At 37.0% G+C, this 19,466-nt stretch overlaps 1 protein-coding gene across 16 annotated transcripts in view; it reads left to right on the forward strand.

Annotated features, from left to right (window-relative positions):
- Positions 1-1,007: 1,007 nt before the first annotated feature.
- The window catches only part of LOC131946249 (neurobeachin), a 175,060-nt gene continuing 156,601 nt past the window's right edge, over positions 1,008-19,466 (forward strand). For 8 of the 16 annotated variants that reach the window (XM_059306935.1, XM_059306937.1, XM_059306942.1 and 5 more), the window contains exons 1-2: positions 1,008-1,350; positions 16,986-17,090. In XM_059306935.1, the coding sequence (XP_059162918.1) occupies positions 1,192-1,350; positions 16,986-17,090 (264 nt within the window). In that variant the 5' untranslated portion in view covers positions 1,008-1,191. The remainder of the gene's footprint in view (positions 1,351-16,985; positions 17,091-19,466) is intronic. The other 8 variants (XM_059306945.1, XM_059306941.1, XM_059306947.1 and 5 more) reach the window with 2 other exon arrangements.

Raw genomic sequence — 19,466 nt, forward strand, 5'->3', positions numbered from 1 at the left:
CATAACCTTACATTGTTTTTGAAATAATATCTTTAGAAACTTGCGACAAAGGCATTAATATAGTTATTCACAACGAGTTTTATTAACAACGCAGCATTTGACGACGGATATGCTAAGCGGTTTTTAATACTTCAAATTTGACAATCCTGTTAACATTTTCCAGTTATTTAATCAAGTAATTTATAACAATATTAAAAGGGCATTATCAGCCAATGTAGGCTACACGATGATAGTGTAGCATTGCAAAACGATCGAGTAAAAATAGGACATGTTTGCATTTGTGTACATTTGTTTTGAAATTATCAAAACTATTTTTGTTGCGTGGATTTTCAGGATAAATTTTAATCGAGAAGACTACATGTAGTTATGGTGTACCGGGGGTCGTTTTATCATTGGCCGTTTTGACGCCGCACAAGAAAGAACACATTTTAACAACTAAATATAAAGCCATTTCATTAAAAATTTATATGCATATGTGTCTCGATAATATAGCTAAGAAAAATCCTAGAGAAATATTTTTTATTATTTAGGAATGCAGATAAATAAAAGAATCATATAGAAATGTTGATATAGGCCTTAAATGGCCTTAATATTAGTTCGCGGAAAAAAATAAAACAATTGAGTTATGTTACCAAGGCAACAAACACAAATCTGAAACTCTTCACTATAAATGCACGTTACACGAAAAGTCTTTCATATGCCTAAGAGAAATCACTACAATACATATTGAAACTATTATATATTAATCGAATTGTTATAAATTTAAATAGTGTGTAACATTGACAAGTAACATGGATGTTGTATAATATGTGCGAAATTTGCTATTTAACTTTAATTAAGCTGTGGATAACTAGATGAACCTTTTCTATAGTTTTAACATTCAATATTAAATTTTAATTAAATATAATATTCTAGCTTTTTAATATGCGTTCAGTGATGGTTAAATATTTAACCTAAATCAAAATTACGCTTTTTATAGCGTACAAATTCATAACATTTTCAAACTACAAAAATAAATCATCCAATCACAAGTTACACGTACGATGTGCCCCAAAAACACGGAAGTAATCTCGCAGTTACATTTTGTCGGCGTATAGCAAAGCCAATGAATGCTTGCTAAACCGACTGTTGCTAATGACTGAAGTTATTTATTTTATTATTTGCATTTAGTGAAAGTGTTTTTATTTCACAATGTCTCAAGCAGAAGAGGAGACAAAAGCGGATGTAAAAACTGTTGAAGGAATATTAAAATTAACAGGCAATGACGAATTAAAATTTGGATTGCTTATCGGTTTGGTTGAGTTGCAGCAGGCGTCGAATAAGGATGTTGTTGACACTGTGTTGCACTTGGTATGTTGATAGTCTGTATTAAATTATTTTAAATTGGATTAGCTGATTGCATTGTTTTATATTTTCTTATTCCATTTATAGTTAGACTCTCGATCTATATGCCTGCATCAAGATTGTATTCATTCACACAAATCCAATTTCATGTTGTCATTCAGCAAAACATGAATTTGCTCACTCACCCCCACCCTCCGCCCCCTTTTAAAAAACGTAGTCACTTTTGTAGTAGACCTAAAATGTAAGTAGTTTAGTAAAAAATGCACACTTTCATCCAAAATAAAATACTAAAAATTTGTTAATAAAATACTAACTCCACATATTACTGCATTTATCAGTAGTGCAGTGAGTCCAGACATGAGTGACCAAGTGTGTGACAAGTTGTAATAGGCCTACTAAATAAATATTTGTAGGCCCTATCTTTTTTTGGACCTAATCCTACTGTTTTTATTTAGATGCCTAGAGATAATATAACTGCATTGCCTAAGTAGGCCTACTCAGAAATTAGTCCACTTTTTTTTTCAACTAATCAATAGCCTATATTTCTTACATCAGCAACTTTTATAATGAAGGTCTACAAAATGTTACTGTTTATTGTAATTTAGAATAATTCCTAGCTTTATCTCAGTTTATATATTATACTAATCATTTTAATTGTTAAATTCTCTATTTAGTAGCCTAACACTAACACAATGCACTAAGGCCTATTATCCAATATCTGATAATTTTATATCACATTGTATGTCATTATTTCAAAATGCATAGTAGTATTTTCTCCTGCCCTTCAGTTAATTTTAAGTTATAATGGGAAACCAATGTTTTCTTTAGGATTAAGTAGTTAGCCTTTAGAGGATGTATTTTCATTTAATAAAAGAGTTATAATTTAAAACAAGTACACATATATGATTATTCATTATTTATTTATTTATTAGTTAGCACCTGAAAATGCAAATATTTTGGCCCTAAAGAAAAATGAGTATGTTGGTTCTTGTCCATTTTTTTTTCATATGTTTTATCCTGGTATTTGAACATTTAAAAACGAGTTGTACAAATGATATTTTCAAACCTCAGTAATGCAATGACTTAAAAGACTGCTGACTTTTAAAAGACAAATATCAATATAAAGGTTGTCTTATGTACTTAAATATGCTACTGTTAAAAATGGGTAGTCAGGTGTTGTGACACCCAATGCATACGACCTACTTTAGATTGAAACTGTGTAATTCAATATGCCTGATTCAATTTAACTATTTAAAAATGTTTTTTTTCTATTAACTTGCTGTTAACTCTACAAGTTATTGATTAACATTGAAAATGTAAAAAATTTTAAAAAAATTATTTTGGAAGGTAAAGATTCATTTATAAATGTTTAAACCTATAGAGGCCCTACTTAAAAACTGTTTAATATAAATTATCTATCATACAAGATTAAATAAAATAAAGTTCATCTAACTTTAATTACAAATAAATACAAGATTTTAACGTTATTAAAATAAAACTAATATCAACACTAGTTATAAAAATTTATTGAAACAGTTAAATCCTGCTGGTTTACCTCCCCTTCTCTCATCATTACCAAGGCTACACACTATCTTATATCATTGTAACTTGTTTTTAAACATCTTGCCTAAAATAAAAACTACTGCATTCACATAGAACAGGTTAATAGTTATCTTAATGAAATAACTTTCTTTTTTTTTACACTGACTGTGTTATTGTATAAACTCTAGATTTGTTTAACATCAGGTTTAGCTTTAAGTTTGTTTGTTAACTTAGTTTTAAAAAAAATGTATTAAAATAATTATTTAAAAGCTAGAAAATAATATCATTAGGCCCTAATTTAAATAATTAAACTAAAGTTATTGACAATTTTTATACAATCACACACAATAATTCTTAGTCACCTTGTATTTCATCTTAATTCTCTATGGTCTGATACTTTGTGTGGACATCTGCTCATGCAGCAAATACAATCTTTTTGGCATTAAAGTGTCCACACAAATGTATCAATATCAAGCAAGATTCATTATTTAATAAAGATGCACACAGGTGGGTAGGGGGGGGGGGGTGAATGTTCTTTTTACGTGTTGGAGGGTGGTGATGGGTTAAAATAAAGCACATAATATATCTCGTACTTTTAAAGAACCCTCCCTCCCCAGATTTTTAGGTCAAACCTTAGTAACCATCAGGTTGGGGTAAAAAGCAGCAATTGCTTGATGTCATATATAGACAAGACCTCCACTCCTCCCCAGGCGTTGACCTGATCCATTTTCCACTGGGAGGGGGAAAAAGATCAATGATGACAAATTTACATTTTAACTTCTCTATATAATGTTTGCCTGGTGTTATAGGGCAGAGGTCAGCAGGCCTGTCTGAGTAGACATAAATTGTTATAAATGTTTTCTGTTAAATATTTAGGGCCCTGCAACATAAAATCAAATAATTTTGATTTTTTTTTTTTACATTGTAGAATCTGCAGTATAATAAACTGTATATGGAGGCACACATTCCCTCTATTTTCTTGGGATGGGATGTCTATGTGTGTATATAGAGTCCCATAATCAGCAGAGAATGACCACTTGTGTAATTGTACTTTTCTGCAAAGCCCGAAACAGATAACGATTATTAGATAAGGGTTCTGGTTTATGCTGATTCGAAGTTAATTGTCTTTTTCACGCTTGATAGAAAAGTACGTCACACATCTAGGTCGTCACACATGTAATCTAGGTCGTCATACATCTAGGTCGAGGAGTTTAGTGACGATATACTGCATGCGGAGGGGGGGGGGGTGTTTCAGAAATGTGACGTAATATGTACATTTTGCGTGGGGGACAATATACGAAAAGAATTGTTCATATAGGAGTTATAGATACGTTATTTGAAATGGGTTTGAATTGGGGGGATGGGGAAGGATAAAATGGGCAAACGTTGCTTGATATATGAGCGATCTCAAAGCACTGGTGTAGAATGATAGGCCTAGATATTTGCCAGTGGCGTAGCGAGGTCGGGTGTCACCCGGTGCGCCACTCAATGGTGTCACCCCCCAGAGGCGTAGCGACCCTTCCCGGGGACAAGCTTTCAAATTTTCGATTTGCACCCCCCTCAAATTTTTCTCTATATATTTTGCTATTTTTTGCCTTGGTGTCACCCCCCCCCCCCCCTAAATGGTGTCACCTGGTGCGGTCCGCATCCCCCTGACTATGATCTTGGCAAATACGATGCTTTCCTTTCCGTATAACCGCTACAAAGTTTATTGGGTTTATAGAGAAAAAAAAAAAACCACATTCCTTTATAGTCTATCGATTAACTTGCTTAAAAAAGACAAGGCGACTTTTAAAATTAAGAGCTTTTTTTTTTCAAATTACACCCTTCGCTTCACTTATCTGGGAAAGTATCCTACCCTTTGGTTCTCTCTTCTTAAGCCGGGCTTGTCTCGTTTATTACTATCTATATTTTCTTTGCCTTCGTATTTATGTCTGCCAGAAACTTTGTCTAGGCTAGAAGACGTCTTCTTTCATCTGGTGTCGAAATACAGCACGATTTGTTACGAAAAGGAAAAAAAAATTGCCCCGGAATCCGTCACATTATGGTCAGCGATGCATAAATCTGCCGAAAGCCATTTTTGATTATCTGGATCCCAGTAGCTGCATAGTCCACGAAAGCCTCATGAGTTGTTCATGAGGTTTGGTTTCTTCCAGCAATACAGACACTGTCGCTAGTAGGATTGATTTTTTTAGTTTGTTTTTATAGACTTTTTTTTTTGGGTTTCTCGCGGCAGTCTACTACACAGCCCGATGAAGTGATATTTCTCCCCCTAGCTTTCACAATAAACCAGGGTGGGACTGCTATGATTCTACACGATGAAACACTATGGGATGGTCATTAATTTTGTTGAGAGAGAAGTACATTTCCGATGATGTCATTTCTTTAGTTATCTTTAGTTTAAGAGAAAACAGTCTCTTAGAGCCCATCTCGCTCAGTAGTACTTAAAAAAAAAACGTTCAGTATGCCAAAAATACAAACAAAAAAAACCCCGTTTTTTTTAATCTTCGTCATCAAGAAAAACTAATAACTTTTTTTTCCAGATTTTAATTCTAATCCCTGGATCGCGAACTAGCTTAATATCAAACAGCGATGTATCACTACGTTACCATTTTAAAATATCCAGCTGAAATAGAAAAGAATGCGTTTTATTTTTGTTGACTGTATTAAAGTAATGCACCTTGTGAAAATTAAGATAATTATCGACCGACATTTTTATTGTACCCCTTTAGCAACATGCAGTTTTTTTAATTGATTTTTTTCAGTCACATAAAAAAAAAATTCAATCCCTCTGGAATAACTTTATTTAAAGATAAATCACTGGATGCAAACGGCACCGAAGAATCTGTAGTTCGATCTCAACTATTGATCACTGTATATCATCACCAGCAACCACACAGTTCCTAGGTAACAAATAAAAAACAGCTGAATCGCTAGGCTGGAATGCTGACTAGACCATTAGTAAGAGCGGAGTCGCTTTTAGTTTGAAATATCAACTGTTTACATCTCACGTGTGTAATATAGGTCAAAGGTTGCGAAATAACGTCATTAATTCCCCAAGATAGTTTTTTTCCCCGGCTGCCACAATTTATGAAAATCTACTTATTTAGCAATACCTATTTGTTTTCCAGAAATATATGTATGATTGCAAATTTGGAACACATTATTTTACACAACGTATATTTTCAATAAACCCTCTTCCTTAGCTTTATATCGCTTTTACATTTTATATTTTTAAAACATCGTCTGATAATTTCTTACATCTGGCCTCCTGCGAGTTTCTGCTCTGAGGGAACTTTAAAGAAAAGCTTGCTGTGTAAAACTAGCCGTGGGGCAAAAAACAAAAATTGTTCATCTACGTCTGGAAGCTGACCTCATGAAGGATTAGATTGTTGTAGACATATATGCCAGTCTATTATAGATCTGTGGGGGTTTAAAGCAAGTAGTTTCTAATGTCTGCAGCTTTTAAAATTCTTTTTCTGTCGAAGCTATTTTACGTGCAAATCGTCACTCTTTTTCCCATAAATAAATTATTGCTGGTAAATTGTCATAATTTTCTTGCATTAGGTTATTTTTTTCTTGTTTTACATTTTGTTTATAATATTATTTCCAATACAACCCCCCCCCCCTCCATCGTCTTTCTCGCAGGATTTAATCTCGTTTAGAATTAACATTAATCTGCCTATATTTTAAATCTGTCAAAGTTACTACCTTTGGCTATGGTAACATAAAATATGCGTGCGAAAACACCGGTATAAATAGTGATCAGTCATTAATTATTTGCAGCCAACTTTTTATTTATAGTCTGCCGTGTTTTATAAATTTATTTTAGACAATGTCTGCTCTGTTGCAATCAATGAGTAGGCCATTATTCTCTCATTATATTCAGGTTGATAAAAAGGGGTTCTTTTCAATTTCCCTTGTGATTTTACAATGTTCCTTTTGAAGTTGATGAAGAGGTTATGTTACATCACAAAGGTTTATTGATTTTTTTTTGCTGGCTCTTTACCTGCTATTTTTTTTTGTCTCTCTCCTTCATTCTTTCTGGTAATCAGGAAAGTTAAAACAAATGAGGTCTCTAAATGTACATACACACGCACACTCGAATATTTTCATACACGCTGAATTATCTCAAGAAAAAGAGAAAGGTGATTGTAAAGGAGCATTAGTCTTGATTGAAAATACATGTTGCTGTTGATAATTTAGCTGTTTTTTTTTATTCTTGGGTTGTGGGGAATCATTTGTAAAGGCACGGCTAACCCAATAACGTTGTCCGCATACTATATATAATGCTAGTACTTCCATTTTTACATCCGAATAATAAGAATTATATGGTACGGCTAACCCAATAACGTTGTCCGCATACTATATATAATGATAGGATCTTCCATTTTTACATCCGAATAATAAGAATTATATGGTACGGCTAACCCAATAACGTTGTCAGCATACTATATATAATGCTCGTACTTGCATTTTTACATTCGAATAATAAAAATTATATGGTACGGCTAACCCAACCCTGTAAGGCCAACACAAATCACGTATTTTACACGGTATTAGACAGATCCTGTAAAAGGAAAGAGAACCTTCATAACTGAATTTCTGTTGCAATAAAATGTACGTGACGCACTGAAATTAACGTCACGGGTTTAATTATTTTTAAAGAAATTACGTTAATGATATTCATTCTTTTCTGAGAAATAAATTCTTGTAAAAATGATGATTCGCTGTACTCAGGGCATTGTATCCACATTAACTTGTTATGTCATGACTAACGCCATCAAGTTGAGATTTACAACCTGAATATAAGCTCTGGCATCTTTCTATATCTTGATGGTCGACTGACAAGCTAACCGCTAGTTGATTTACAGTACTTGCAGCAATTTTACTTTTTTTTTTTTGCAAGAGATTTAGATATTTGATGAAACAGATGCCTGTTTTTGTTTGCCGCTTTTTACCTACTGTTGGGCTAGTTTTATAATGAAAGCAATCAATGCTAACATAATACCGTCCAGCTGACAGGAATACGGTTTGATACATTTTTTATAAGACGGGTAACCCAACATTGTTTTGACTTAAAAAAATATACACAATGTCAGTACAGCACCGCACACTGATCTCCTCGGAGTAATGCGGTTATTAATGTCAAACGGAGGTAAATGGTAATCCCGGGCAGGGAGGCGTCCTCTCCGGTGTCGTGGCAGTGTTGACGCACGGAGCGTGATGCCAGGGACCGAGTGACACGCTAATGCCGAGCTCAGCTGTGTCGTGTGTCCCGTCGATAACGTCTATCATATGTCATCATCACTGCCGCTGTCACCGCCACACACAGGCGAGCAGTCTGGGTTGTTCGTTATGCTTGCGTCGTGTGCTAACTAATGGATCTGTGTGTGTGTGTGTGGGGGGGGGGGGGGTGTATGAAATGTGTGGTGTTTGTGGGGACAAAGGAAGGGTAACTTCAGTGATTACCTCTTTGTGAGATATTTGAATTAGCTAGCCATCAACGTGGTTAATTTCGCTGTTCTTCTCAAAGGTCAATTCGGGATATTTGTTATTTTCACTGCCATATTCACTGTTATAATGTTACAAGAATGCTTGCCCCCCCCCCCCCCCCCCCACCACAAACAATACCATCCCCGATTAAAATAATGAAAACTTATGTCGAAAGTATCAGCGAAAACTGTCTATTATAGACATCAATAATATGCCCGGTATGTTATCATCATTAACATCATGAAACGGACACCCGAGTTCATGTTTTCCTACAATCGCTGCGCCCAGCAATGTTTATTCGTTCTCTATAGAGGGGATCCTTGGAATGGCGGTCGGTGATTATGTAGTTCCGTTTAGAGCTGGGAGAAAGTGGGCCGAGGTCCACCAATTAACTACTGCATGTTCAAAGGCATAGCTGACCTCAGCTCTTCTTCCAAATCTTGGTAATGCTCATATTATTACAGTGGTTCTTACTTGGGTTCCATTGAACCCCAGGAGTTTGGCGAATAATTCTCAGGGTTTCGGCGGAGGTCAAGGCACACATCCTTTTCATATGATTAACGATCGAATGTTGTCAATGCAAACGATCTAATTATTAAATATGAGTTCGGTGAATGCGCATATGAAAGTGGTGGGGTTCGGTACACCCAGAAAGTTTAAGAACCACTGTATTACTATCATTGAACCTTTACACATACTATTTTAACTTGTTTTAGATTCCTAAACAGCCATCACCGGAGTATGTCAGAATTGTGATTCATACATTGTAAAGCGCTTAAAACTGTAGACTAGTCTGATTCATTCAAGAAGAATGACATTACATACACGAGAGCAAGATCCCGATGCCTGCTAAGATAAACGTTGAAGTTTTTTCCAATTAAAACACTTAAACTCTTGTTTGTCTTAACTAAACATTGTTCCACATACAGCGGCGTGTGTATTGCATGAGCGACGTTGCTCTCAAATTTGACCATATGACAAAACTAATTGCCAAGTTGGCGATATTGACGGGTTATTTTATGTGTTGTAGCTCCACCATAATATAATCGACCTTGTACTTAAAATGACTTGTTGACTATGTCCTTAAAATGACTTGTTTTAGTCTTTATGTGTTGTAGCTCCACTAGGATATAATCGACCTTGTATTTAGAATGACTTGTTGATTATGTCCTCACAATGAATTGTTGGAGTCATTAGGCGTTATAGCTCTGCTAGGATATAATCGACCTTGTAAATGACAACTCGCTGTACTCGGGGCACTGTGTCCACACTCCCATGTTGTGTCATGACTAATACCATCGAGTTCAGATTCACAACTTGAATATCTTCTCTGGCATCTTGCAACTATCTTCCTATATCTTGATGGTCAACTGACAAGCTAATCACTGGTTGATTTACTGTATGTTTCATTTATTTAAATCAGAACAAAGCACAAAGGTCTCATCATAGTCAGGAGTCGTTTAGTTTCCTGACCTATTTCATGCTAATGAACGGTGTGTAATGGCATGTGTCGACACTCTGTTTGGTCGGCATACCAGGACGTCACGCCGTTAATGCCGTGCTTTAGCTAGTTCCAGTGACGCCTCTAGGTGGGGGTTGGGGCCATCGATTTCTTTAGCATTGTTCTTCCCCTAACACTACACCGATGGTTGAGTCTGCTTGTGATGTTGACAAGAAAGGGTTGGAGAGTAGGCGTGGGCTTGTTGGCATGTAACCTGAGCTCCAATGGTTCGCCATGCGATAAGGATAATTTCTTGTACTGTATCACTCTTTCAGCTTGCCACAAACTTTTGTTATCTGTATGAGTATTGTTTGCACGTACTGTCATTACTTGATCCCATCAGAAACACGTCCTTTTGCCATCGCCGATAGGGCCAACTATCGTATTTTTTTTGGGTGACGGTATCACTGTGAGTGGTAGGATGGGGGAAAATTTATGGATTAGGACCAGGCTAGTTATTCTAGAAAATTTAGCTATTACACATTAAAAGTACACAGAAACATTATTTAACTAATGTTTTTTATCTCCTTTCTTCAGGGAAGGGAGTTACCTAGATTTGTTTTTCCCCCACCTATTTATATTTATATTTGAAAAATACTACCCTGTTAGAACTGCAACCCCCTCGCCACTATATTGAATTTGATTAATTATAGATAAATCCTTAAATGATTTCGAACAGCGAAATAAATAAAAATTAAATTGCTCTGCGTTTTGCTACGATCTATACGTATTGAGCACTATCACAGTGTCTATATTTTACAGTAAGGTTACAGTGCCCCTAATATGTTGCTTTTAGTATTATGTTGATTTTAGTATTATGTTGCTTTTAGTATTTGTGTGACATATATCAAATTACACCACTACAATTCATCAGCGTGATGACATTAACGCAGTAGTTTAGAATGTTTATTTCTGTAACCACAGACAGTATTTGTTTACATTTATTCTCGTTGTTTAAAATAATCAATATAACATTTTGACATTTTGTATTTTAGATAGATTGGCTGAGTAAAAACATAGTCTTAACTATATAACTAGAAACATTGCACGTTAATTGTAAATTATAAGAATTTTTTTTTTGTAGCTCAGAGTGAGCTAATTTTGTGATTTAGCTATCTGTGAAAATGTGTCTTCTAGAATTCCGTGCATTGTTTTTATTTTACTCTTGTCAATTCAAATTGAAGTTGTTGAGCTAGCACGGACTAGAGGGTGGGGAGTGAGAAAGAGAATTATGTACCCCTCACATGCCCATGAAACCTTTTCGTTGATGTTACTTCCACCCGGACGAATTTCCCTTCTCCGGGTAGTGAAGTAGTTCTTAGCAAGTTATCTGGTCCCGAAATACAAGCACGCATCACAACGCCGCATCACAACGCCGTGGGGTTTCTTTTGGCCTCTATGAGCGTCCCTGTAAGGAGCTTAGTCTGAAATGATTGAGTTCTTGACAGTTCAATTTTCTTTGAATTGTAATTGGTTGTAAATTTATTACTAGATAAAATTAGCTTCTTATGCTATCTATAAAAAAAAAATACTGCAGAAAATATTTTAATTTAAGCACGCGCACGCATATGCTCCCACACACACATAATGAAAATAAATGGTTTTTATCCTACACAATTAGTTCCATATTCGTTTTCGATTCGGAATGACGTCGACGAAACGTAACACTATATATCACTTCATGGAGCTACAGATTCACTATCGACCTGAACATGCTGATTCCACAAACACCCATTTGAATATATCGAGCCTGAGGCCGTATTGACCCGGCTCTAATAATGGGAATCATAAAATGTTTTTGTTTAGATTTACATCAAACACGTAAGCACGGGTGTGATCGAAGTATTCGAGGTCATACGACCACCCAATGAAACACTGAGGTGAAGAGATGGACGGAGTGAGAGAAGGTGCCCTACAAGCAACCTAGCTACCCGGATACAATCGACACCTATTTGAATTTATTGAGTTTGCTGACCCAGGAATAAGCCCTGAAATGCTTACACTGACTCGTGAGTTTTAATCGATAATTATTGAACAATTAGTCGATTTCTTCAGCTGCTGGTGGCCGCGAGTCTAAACACGACCATTTATTGACTGTTGCAGGCTGTGTATAGCTTTATGTCACGTGCAGTATATATCTTTATACATGGCAATAATGCTGAATGCAGTATATGTGTCGTTGAATGCAGTGTGCGTAGTATATGTTGGGCGTTGATGTCGGATGCGGTGTGTCGAATGCAGAATATGTGTCAAATGCAGCGTATGTAATATTTGTATAGCATTCATGCCGGTTGTCAAGTGTGTCGAATGCAAGGTGTGTACTATGATGTCGGGTGCTATTCGCGTCAAATGCTATATGCCCTTTTGTATAGTGTCGATGTTGAATACAGTGGGAATAATGTTGATGTATCATTGATGTCGAATACAGCTGAAAAAAAAAACACACGGACAAATTTTTTGTTGCTGTGCTTCTGTTTGAAAAGACGCGGCGAAGTACATTTAAAGGTTATTATGACCCAAGCATTTTTAGCCAGTGTTGTATTCGAATTTCGGTCAGATAACCTTCAACGTGAACATTAGGATTGCTGCATTGGACTCGTCCACCCCCCCCCCCCCACCCCTTCAGCATAGGACAGCTGTCAGTGTTCGGGCACCGAGTCCCGTGCACTGTAGCTGGCGATGCTTGAAATAGCAACCTACTTTTATATAAGGGTTTATTTACATCGTGTTGTAAAAACGTCTCATGTGGGATTTAGTATGGATTTATTGTATCGTGTTTTTTCTTTCTTAATTAATCTGGTTGCATGTTGGGTGGGATGATGTCTTTCAGTATATTCTTTAGCACGCTTCACTGGGTATTTGATATTTGTATCGGTCTTTTTTTTCCTGACATTGTCACTTAATCTGCCTCAGCCAAACTGAACACAATGTGAGATTAGTGGCGCTTTTATTTGTCCTGAAGATAACTATAGAATCGCAAGGGATCTTACACGGTAACGATGTGGTAGGGCGTGAATGCTAACCCTGAACGTTTCGAGTTCGTTTTCCGAGCTCAAGGTAGGAAATCACCGAGCTAACCCAGGTTTGATGGGTACCTGACTAACGTTGGGGGGAAAACTAATTAAAAGGCAGTATTTTTTAATTAATATTTTTTTTTAAACCTGCGTTTTGCATTTTGTATATGGAACCCACTCCCACACCACTGTTCAGTAACGCAAGCCGGGCAGTGATCGATTATCGATTTGATGAATATCTTGGTTGATTGGCTGCAACTTCAAACAATACAGTCAATTGAAGCATAAAGGTCGATTATACCTAACGATTGCAGAAATCGGTTATTAGATATGATGGATTTTCTTTTGGCATGCTCACAATTAAAAGATATTTTTAACAAGGTTAATGAATGATCTTTTGTAACAACGGCTATCATGCTACAGGATGTATGTATTGAAATCATCATCATCACACAAAGATATCTATAGTCCTCTGTCCTGTTCCATCTTCTCAATTTGACCCAAAGTTTTAGCTTCAAGGTCGAGTCGCTAGGCGTTTCATCTTTTGCGCTGTCTTTGCGGGTTCCACCACAATGACTGCTAGGTGGTATTGGTTGGTGGTCTAAGCATGGTCGAGTCGGCAAAGCTCATGGTTGATAAATTCGAAAAAAGTCTCGCGTTCAAACCCTCTGGCAGATAAGGCTCGATCCCTCCCAACACTAAAAATTAAGAACGAGGAAGAAGAAGGTTTGTGGTCTGCACAGTGTGTGCTCTATCCAACCCCATCCTCTCTTCCTGATTTCTTCTTCAGCGGAAAGTTGTCCTGTCGTTTCCCATAGGTGTGCGTTGCTGATGTCGCGCCAGCGGGAACTGAGTATTTGTCTATTGAAATAGCTTCACTATGTTTTAGTTTTATCAATACTACATGGAGATGCCCAGGTTGAATTGAGCTTATGTCTCGAGATACTGTTTATAATGTCCTACTTTAAAGAACCTGTTGTTGAATACTGCTTGTAATATTAAACTCTGAATGACTTGAAATTAGCTACCTGCTAGTGATATCTTACTTTGAATGACCTAAAATGACCCCCTGCTTGTAATAATGTCCTCCTTAATGTCCTACATTACAGGCCTGGATGCCCTTGTGATGAACCCAACACAAGCCACAAAGATCTGACTGTCCCAAAAAAATCAATCTGAACCGATAGAATATCTTGTGTCAACAATCCGTCCACGAAATGGGCTTTCCAAGTCATTTCCTTATTACGTGTTCCTCTTACAGACATTGCTCGACTGGCTCTAATTAGGGGGGGGGGGGGGAGTGGTGCTTTCTAAGTTTTTTTTTTCTCTCATTTGCTCGGATTTCATCAGCTCGTTTGATTGCTAATTATTGGTTTTCAGGTTTTAAATACCTGCTTGACTAAATAATTTATTTCTAGTTCCAATGTCAGCCATCGTTCTATTTTGACGTCACTGATAACATTGGAGCACAAGTGAATACAATTTATATACTTTCTCCCGTTAGAAGAATTGATAATAATAATTATATATAGTGTTTGCGCGAGCCTGCGTTTACAATCATTTCCTGTCAATATCATCACATTGGAAGTGACTTCTTGTTAATTAAAACTGAGTTCGATTAGTAATGTTTAGTCATGTTTTAAATCCCACCTGCTCTCCCCACGTAGAGGTTATACATAAAAAATATAATAAAATTTTTTTTCCTGCCTTGGAGGTATACACAGATGTTATTTAACTGGTCTTGAATCTTTAAAAAAATTAAAAGAAAAAATTTAACAAAAGCAAACACAATTAGTTGTTTATTTGTTGAGCAAGTAAAATAAAGTTCCCCTTTCATTTCTTGAGATCTTAACACTGGGCACTGATGAAGTATAGTTCATATGTTAATCCCCCTCGACACATGAAAGGATGGTGTTGACGTTTTTACTTTCCCTAATTTGAGTCAGACACCCATTAGAGCTGGATGAACTCAGGGACGCTCTGTAGACTCAAATCTCGACCGAGGTGCAAACCAGAGACTTTTTATTTGTATCCAGAGGCGTAGCGACCCTTCCCGGCGCCCGGAAACAAACTTTTCGATTTGCACCCCCCCCCTCTAACTTTCGATTCGAATTTATTTTTCCAACCCATTTGGACATATGTTCCGCCCGCCCCCCCCCCCCCCCCCCCCCCCTCGCTACGCTACTGTTTGTATCTGGTAATTTCTTAACTCTGATTAGGATATCTATCACAAGCTTTGAGATCCGATAAGTTTAAGATTGCTGTAATTTTAACATCATTGACGCGGTGATTTCAGTCCTCACGTCAAGAGTCCGGCAGTGAATAACATTTAATTTGGTTCAGCCGCCGCGTCGCTGTCCGCCGAAGCCCAGGCGCCGACCGCCGATGCTGACGTTAATCTAGCGATCACTAATGCGCTGACCGTCCGCCCAATGAGATACATTAGGCTAATCTTTTGGTCCATCTCACCACTTATTGTTCCCAGTTTTATGCCGGGATTCACGAGGGGCCTTGTCGACCTTTATAGAACTCGTGCCAGAAGTGAATGGGGCGGCGGTGATGATGAACTTTACAGTAGCATTGATTTCTGCGGTACTTTAGCAATCATTACCAGCACCTACTAATTGATGATCTTTTATTATAATAGAATTGTATGCTTTAGTTCGATCGGTTTAGATGTTGGAGGGCGTGCGTGTATATAGAGGGGCGAATTGCTAGAGAAGACTAGGGGCGGTAAGGTGGTAGGCAGGCCTTAAAGATAACGATTGTTTCAGGCTGTTGTTGTCACCCTTGTCGGTCAGATCTAGCGGCTTGACTTGTCTGCCCGGCGATCAATGATCGGTCTCCTAGACTGATGCGATATTTCAACCGGAAATGAAGACGGCGCCCGGCGCCGTGAAGATGTATCTTATTTTAATTGGCGCCAACTAATTAGAAATTTTAAATTAGAAATGTCGATCAATAGAACAACTAGTATGAAGTGGAGGCACGAAATACTTCAAATGTTTCATGGATCGCAATATTTGATACTTTATAACAATGAAGTTCTTTGGTTAAAATAGGGATTGCATGAATTGATGTAATATTAAGCCTACGCCTTTTTGTATTCTTGTTTTACATAGCAGCATGTATGAGATATAACAGAAAGGAGTATCATCTTAAAAATAAACTTTTAATAATTTAATATTTTATACTTACTTAACCTTTTTCTTTAAAAAAAAACCCAGTCGAAATCTCAATAAACTATGTATTTTAATTTGCACTCTCTTCATTGAAATTCATCACACTGGTACACTTGTCAGGCAACGATCTATAGAACGTAATGACCGACAACTGGAAATCCATATCTGTAGGGCCCTTTGCTACCTCTAGCCCCTCTTTGTCTGAGAGAGCTCTTGAGCCAAATAGTCCTTAGATTCGTGACAAAGTTACGACAAGAGCTCGGCCCTGCTTCCCTAATGCCGCAATACTCTCTGCTTCTATTTTCTCTTCTACTCAACGTAAAACGATTCTATTTATAGGGATCTTAGCATTCTGAGCAAGTCGTAAGGTGTAGGCTAACCGTGACTGTATTAAAGAAGCGACAAGCGCTGCACATTTAAAAAAAATAAATCGATAAGTGATAGTCCGCTTGTCATTATTTCCTGAAAGTTAATCAATTTACAATGCCATCCACACCAAACAAATCATTTCAATGTGATCCTAGATGCAGCCCCCCCACCCATTCCATACTAACTTGTCAAAGAATAAAAGACCATAGTTTGATGATTAAAATTGTAGCGACAGAAATACAGACATAACAGCAGAAATATGGCGTGCTCTATGGCAAGACTAATTTTCACAATGCAATGTTAGTACTATTCCGCAAAAGGACCAGTAAAAATGGTTGAAGTGGTAGCCCTCTTAAAAAAGCATCTAAATTTGTACGTTATGTTATTTTCTTACTTCTGCATAACGCATGCGTACTGTCTATTTAAAAAAAATATCTTATACTATTCAGAGGTGGTTATACTTTGTCTTCTTATTCTAAAATAATGAAATTACGTGTGTTTAAATTTCCTTAACTATTGAACTTGTATTATCCTCAGCTGGTCGGAGGGGAGTTTGATATTGAGAGCAACTTCATCATTCAGGACCCACAGAACATACTCCACATGCTCAAACTTTTGGCCTCGTGTCCACACACTCTACAGGTCAGTGACTAGTACCTTAACATTCGCATTTATTTAACTATTTTTTTATACTCAAGTATTATTACATTCGCATTAAAGCTAAAAAAAAATTTTTTAAATTTTTATAGCTGTTAATGCAAAATATTTTTTAGCATGGACATATTGATTACTCTTGCCGTTGTTAATAATGAAACTTAGGCGTACATTGCGGATATCCCCGAAGATTAACTAGGTTCTTGCCTGTTGTTGTTTGGAGTAATCACTCACCGCGACAAGCACTTCATGAATTTGTTTGCTATATATAGACATGTAGCCACAAAGTTAGCCTTGGGGGGAAAAAATCTGCCACTAAAATAAATATTCCTTAACTCGTTTATAAAAGCCATTTCCATTTTTTTACCCTGTCATTTCCAGTAAAAACAAATAACCCGAGAAGCACTTTTAAACATGACAAAATTGAACAATTTTTCAAACCATTCAAGTGTTTCAGTTCTGGTCGTCTAACAGCCGTTTGGTTCCCCCCTCCCTTCAAGGGTAACCCCCACCCCCTCGAGAATATACCCACTCCCCCCAGTCTGGGTAATGTATAGCTTTTCTTAAAAGTGCTGGAATCGAGGCTGTAGTCAAACTAAGTTAGTAGCGAGATCGTGGCTAAATCTTATCATGTTTTAGCGTGCGGGAACTTGTCATACGGTAATTAACCGCTGTCTACCGCAGTGTGTTGGCTTGCATCGATGGAGACTGGCGTCCAGGAATTGTAACAGCGTCTGGAAGAAAACAACAAAAATAACCCAGAAATAAAGAATACGCTCAGACACGCACACGCGCATTCAGACACTTTGGTCGATACATCTATGTAAATAGAAAACAGGCAAATGTGAACTGTGATTTCTCCTAGATTTAGTATGTACGTGGAAGGAGAAAAAGAGATGAGTTAATGTAAATGAAAATACGTAATGAACCGGGGATGATGTGCGAGTGGGGTTGTCGCACACATTTTGACGCAGTACAAGTAATGTTGTCTGTAGATCTCCCTTTGTCTTTGTGGAGACTTAAGACACGACCAATGTTAAGATTAATCTACCATCATGCCAAAAGGCGGAGAAGTGATTTTTTTTTCGACTTTGACGCTACATTGCTAGTTACATAAACCAACCCTACATATTACACTGAGGTGTCACATTTGTAACGGAAACTGACTGGCAATTATGTACAGATGACTGCACCTTTTTGAAAATACCTCCCTTTTTTTTTGTTCAAGTGATTTTACAATACTACTGAATGTCAGTACGACCCAGTTGAGGCTACATTGTTTTAATTGTAATTCAATTATCACGTGGCGACGAGAAAAAAAAAAACCATTTGATTTTTGCTTTAAAAAAAGATTAATTGACGAAATTATAAAAAATAGCAAGTAGATTCTACGCCTTATTTGTAGAAAATTCATGAAAAAAACCCACCTCTATCAAGTTTTTTAGTCACCTATGTTTTGATAACACTACACTGCCCTTTTAGAGTTTTTCTGTGACAACTTTAAATATATTTAAAATTATTTCTTTTTTTACAAATTGTGTCTAACCTCTGAATGAACGCACAATGTCGTCTCTAGCTCACCGTTTGGTGTATAATTAAAAGAAATCAAGCTGTCCTCTCTGTTCTTCGTGAGGGTAGAGCATGGTCAGAACCCTGTTGTCGCCAGACGGAAATCTTACGTTTCACACCCGGCTACCTTTTTAGTCAGACCAAAATTACATTTATCACTTGGCCACTGACACCCGCGGTCCGTAACGTTTTCATCGATTTGCCTCACGTTTACCATATTTTATTGCTGTCCGGGAAATCGAACACACTTTTTTTGTGATACATTGGATTCTAGTACACCGCAACACACAATCACACATTCATGTAATTTTACACACATACAAAATTGGAATGCCGGCCGTACCGAACTAAGTCTGGCGCTTTCATTGTTAAGAGTTAAGACTGGTCAGCATGGTGGTTAAAATTAGAGTCGGAATTGTGAATAAGGTAGGATTTTCATTAAGAAAAAGAAGAGGTTAACAAAATAATATCTAGACGACGTATTTAGATGTGGAAATATGATTTCTTACTGAGCATATCTAAACCTTGTTTTGCTTTAGCTTTGACATTCTGAACACAGTTACTTACCCTGGCCATAACCTCGTCATAACCGCGATAGCCCTACCGGTCAAACTCCCAATTACGAAGCTGTATTGCTGCGTTAGTAGGAGTACTATTTATAAAGAAGGGATTGGACTTTCTCTGCTTGTTGTTTAAATAGCTGCTGGTTGGCATGTAGGTGCGCCGTTGTCCAAGACGGCTGTAGGCTGCGGTCTCTCCAGGTCCCGGTGTTTGCTCAACCTGCATCGTGCAGAT

Source organism: Physella acuta, unplaced genomic scaffold, assembly GCF_028476545.2.
Source record: "Physella acuta isolate Inbredline_101_S28 unplaced genomic scaffold, ASM2847654v3 ptg000549l, whole genome shotgun sequence".
NCBI lineage: Eukaryota > Metazoa > Mollusca > Gastropoda > Physidae > Physella > Physella acuta.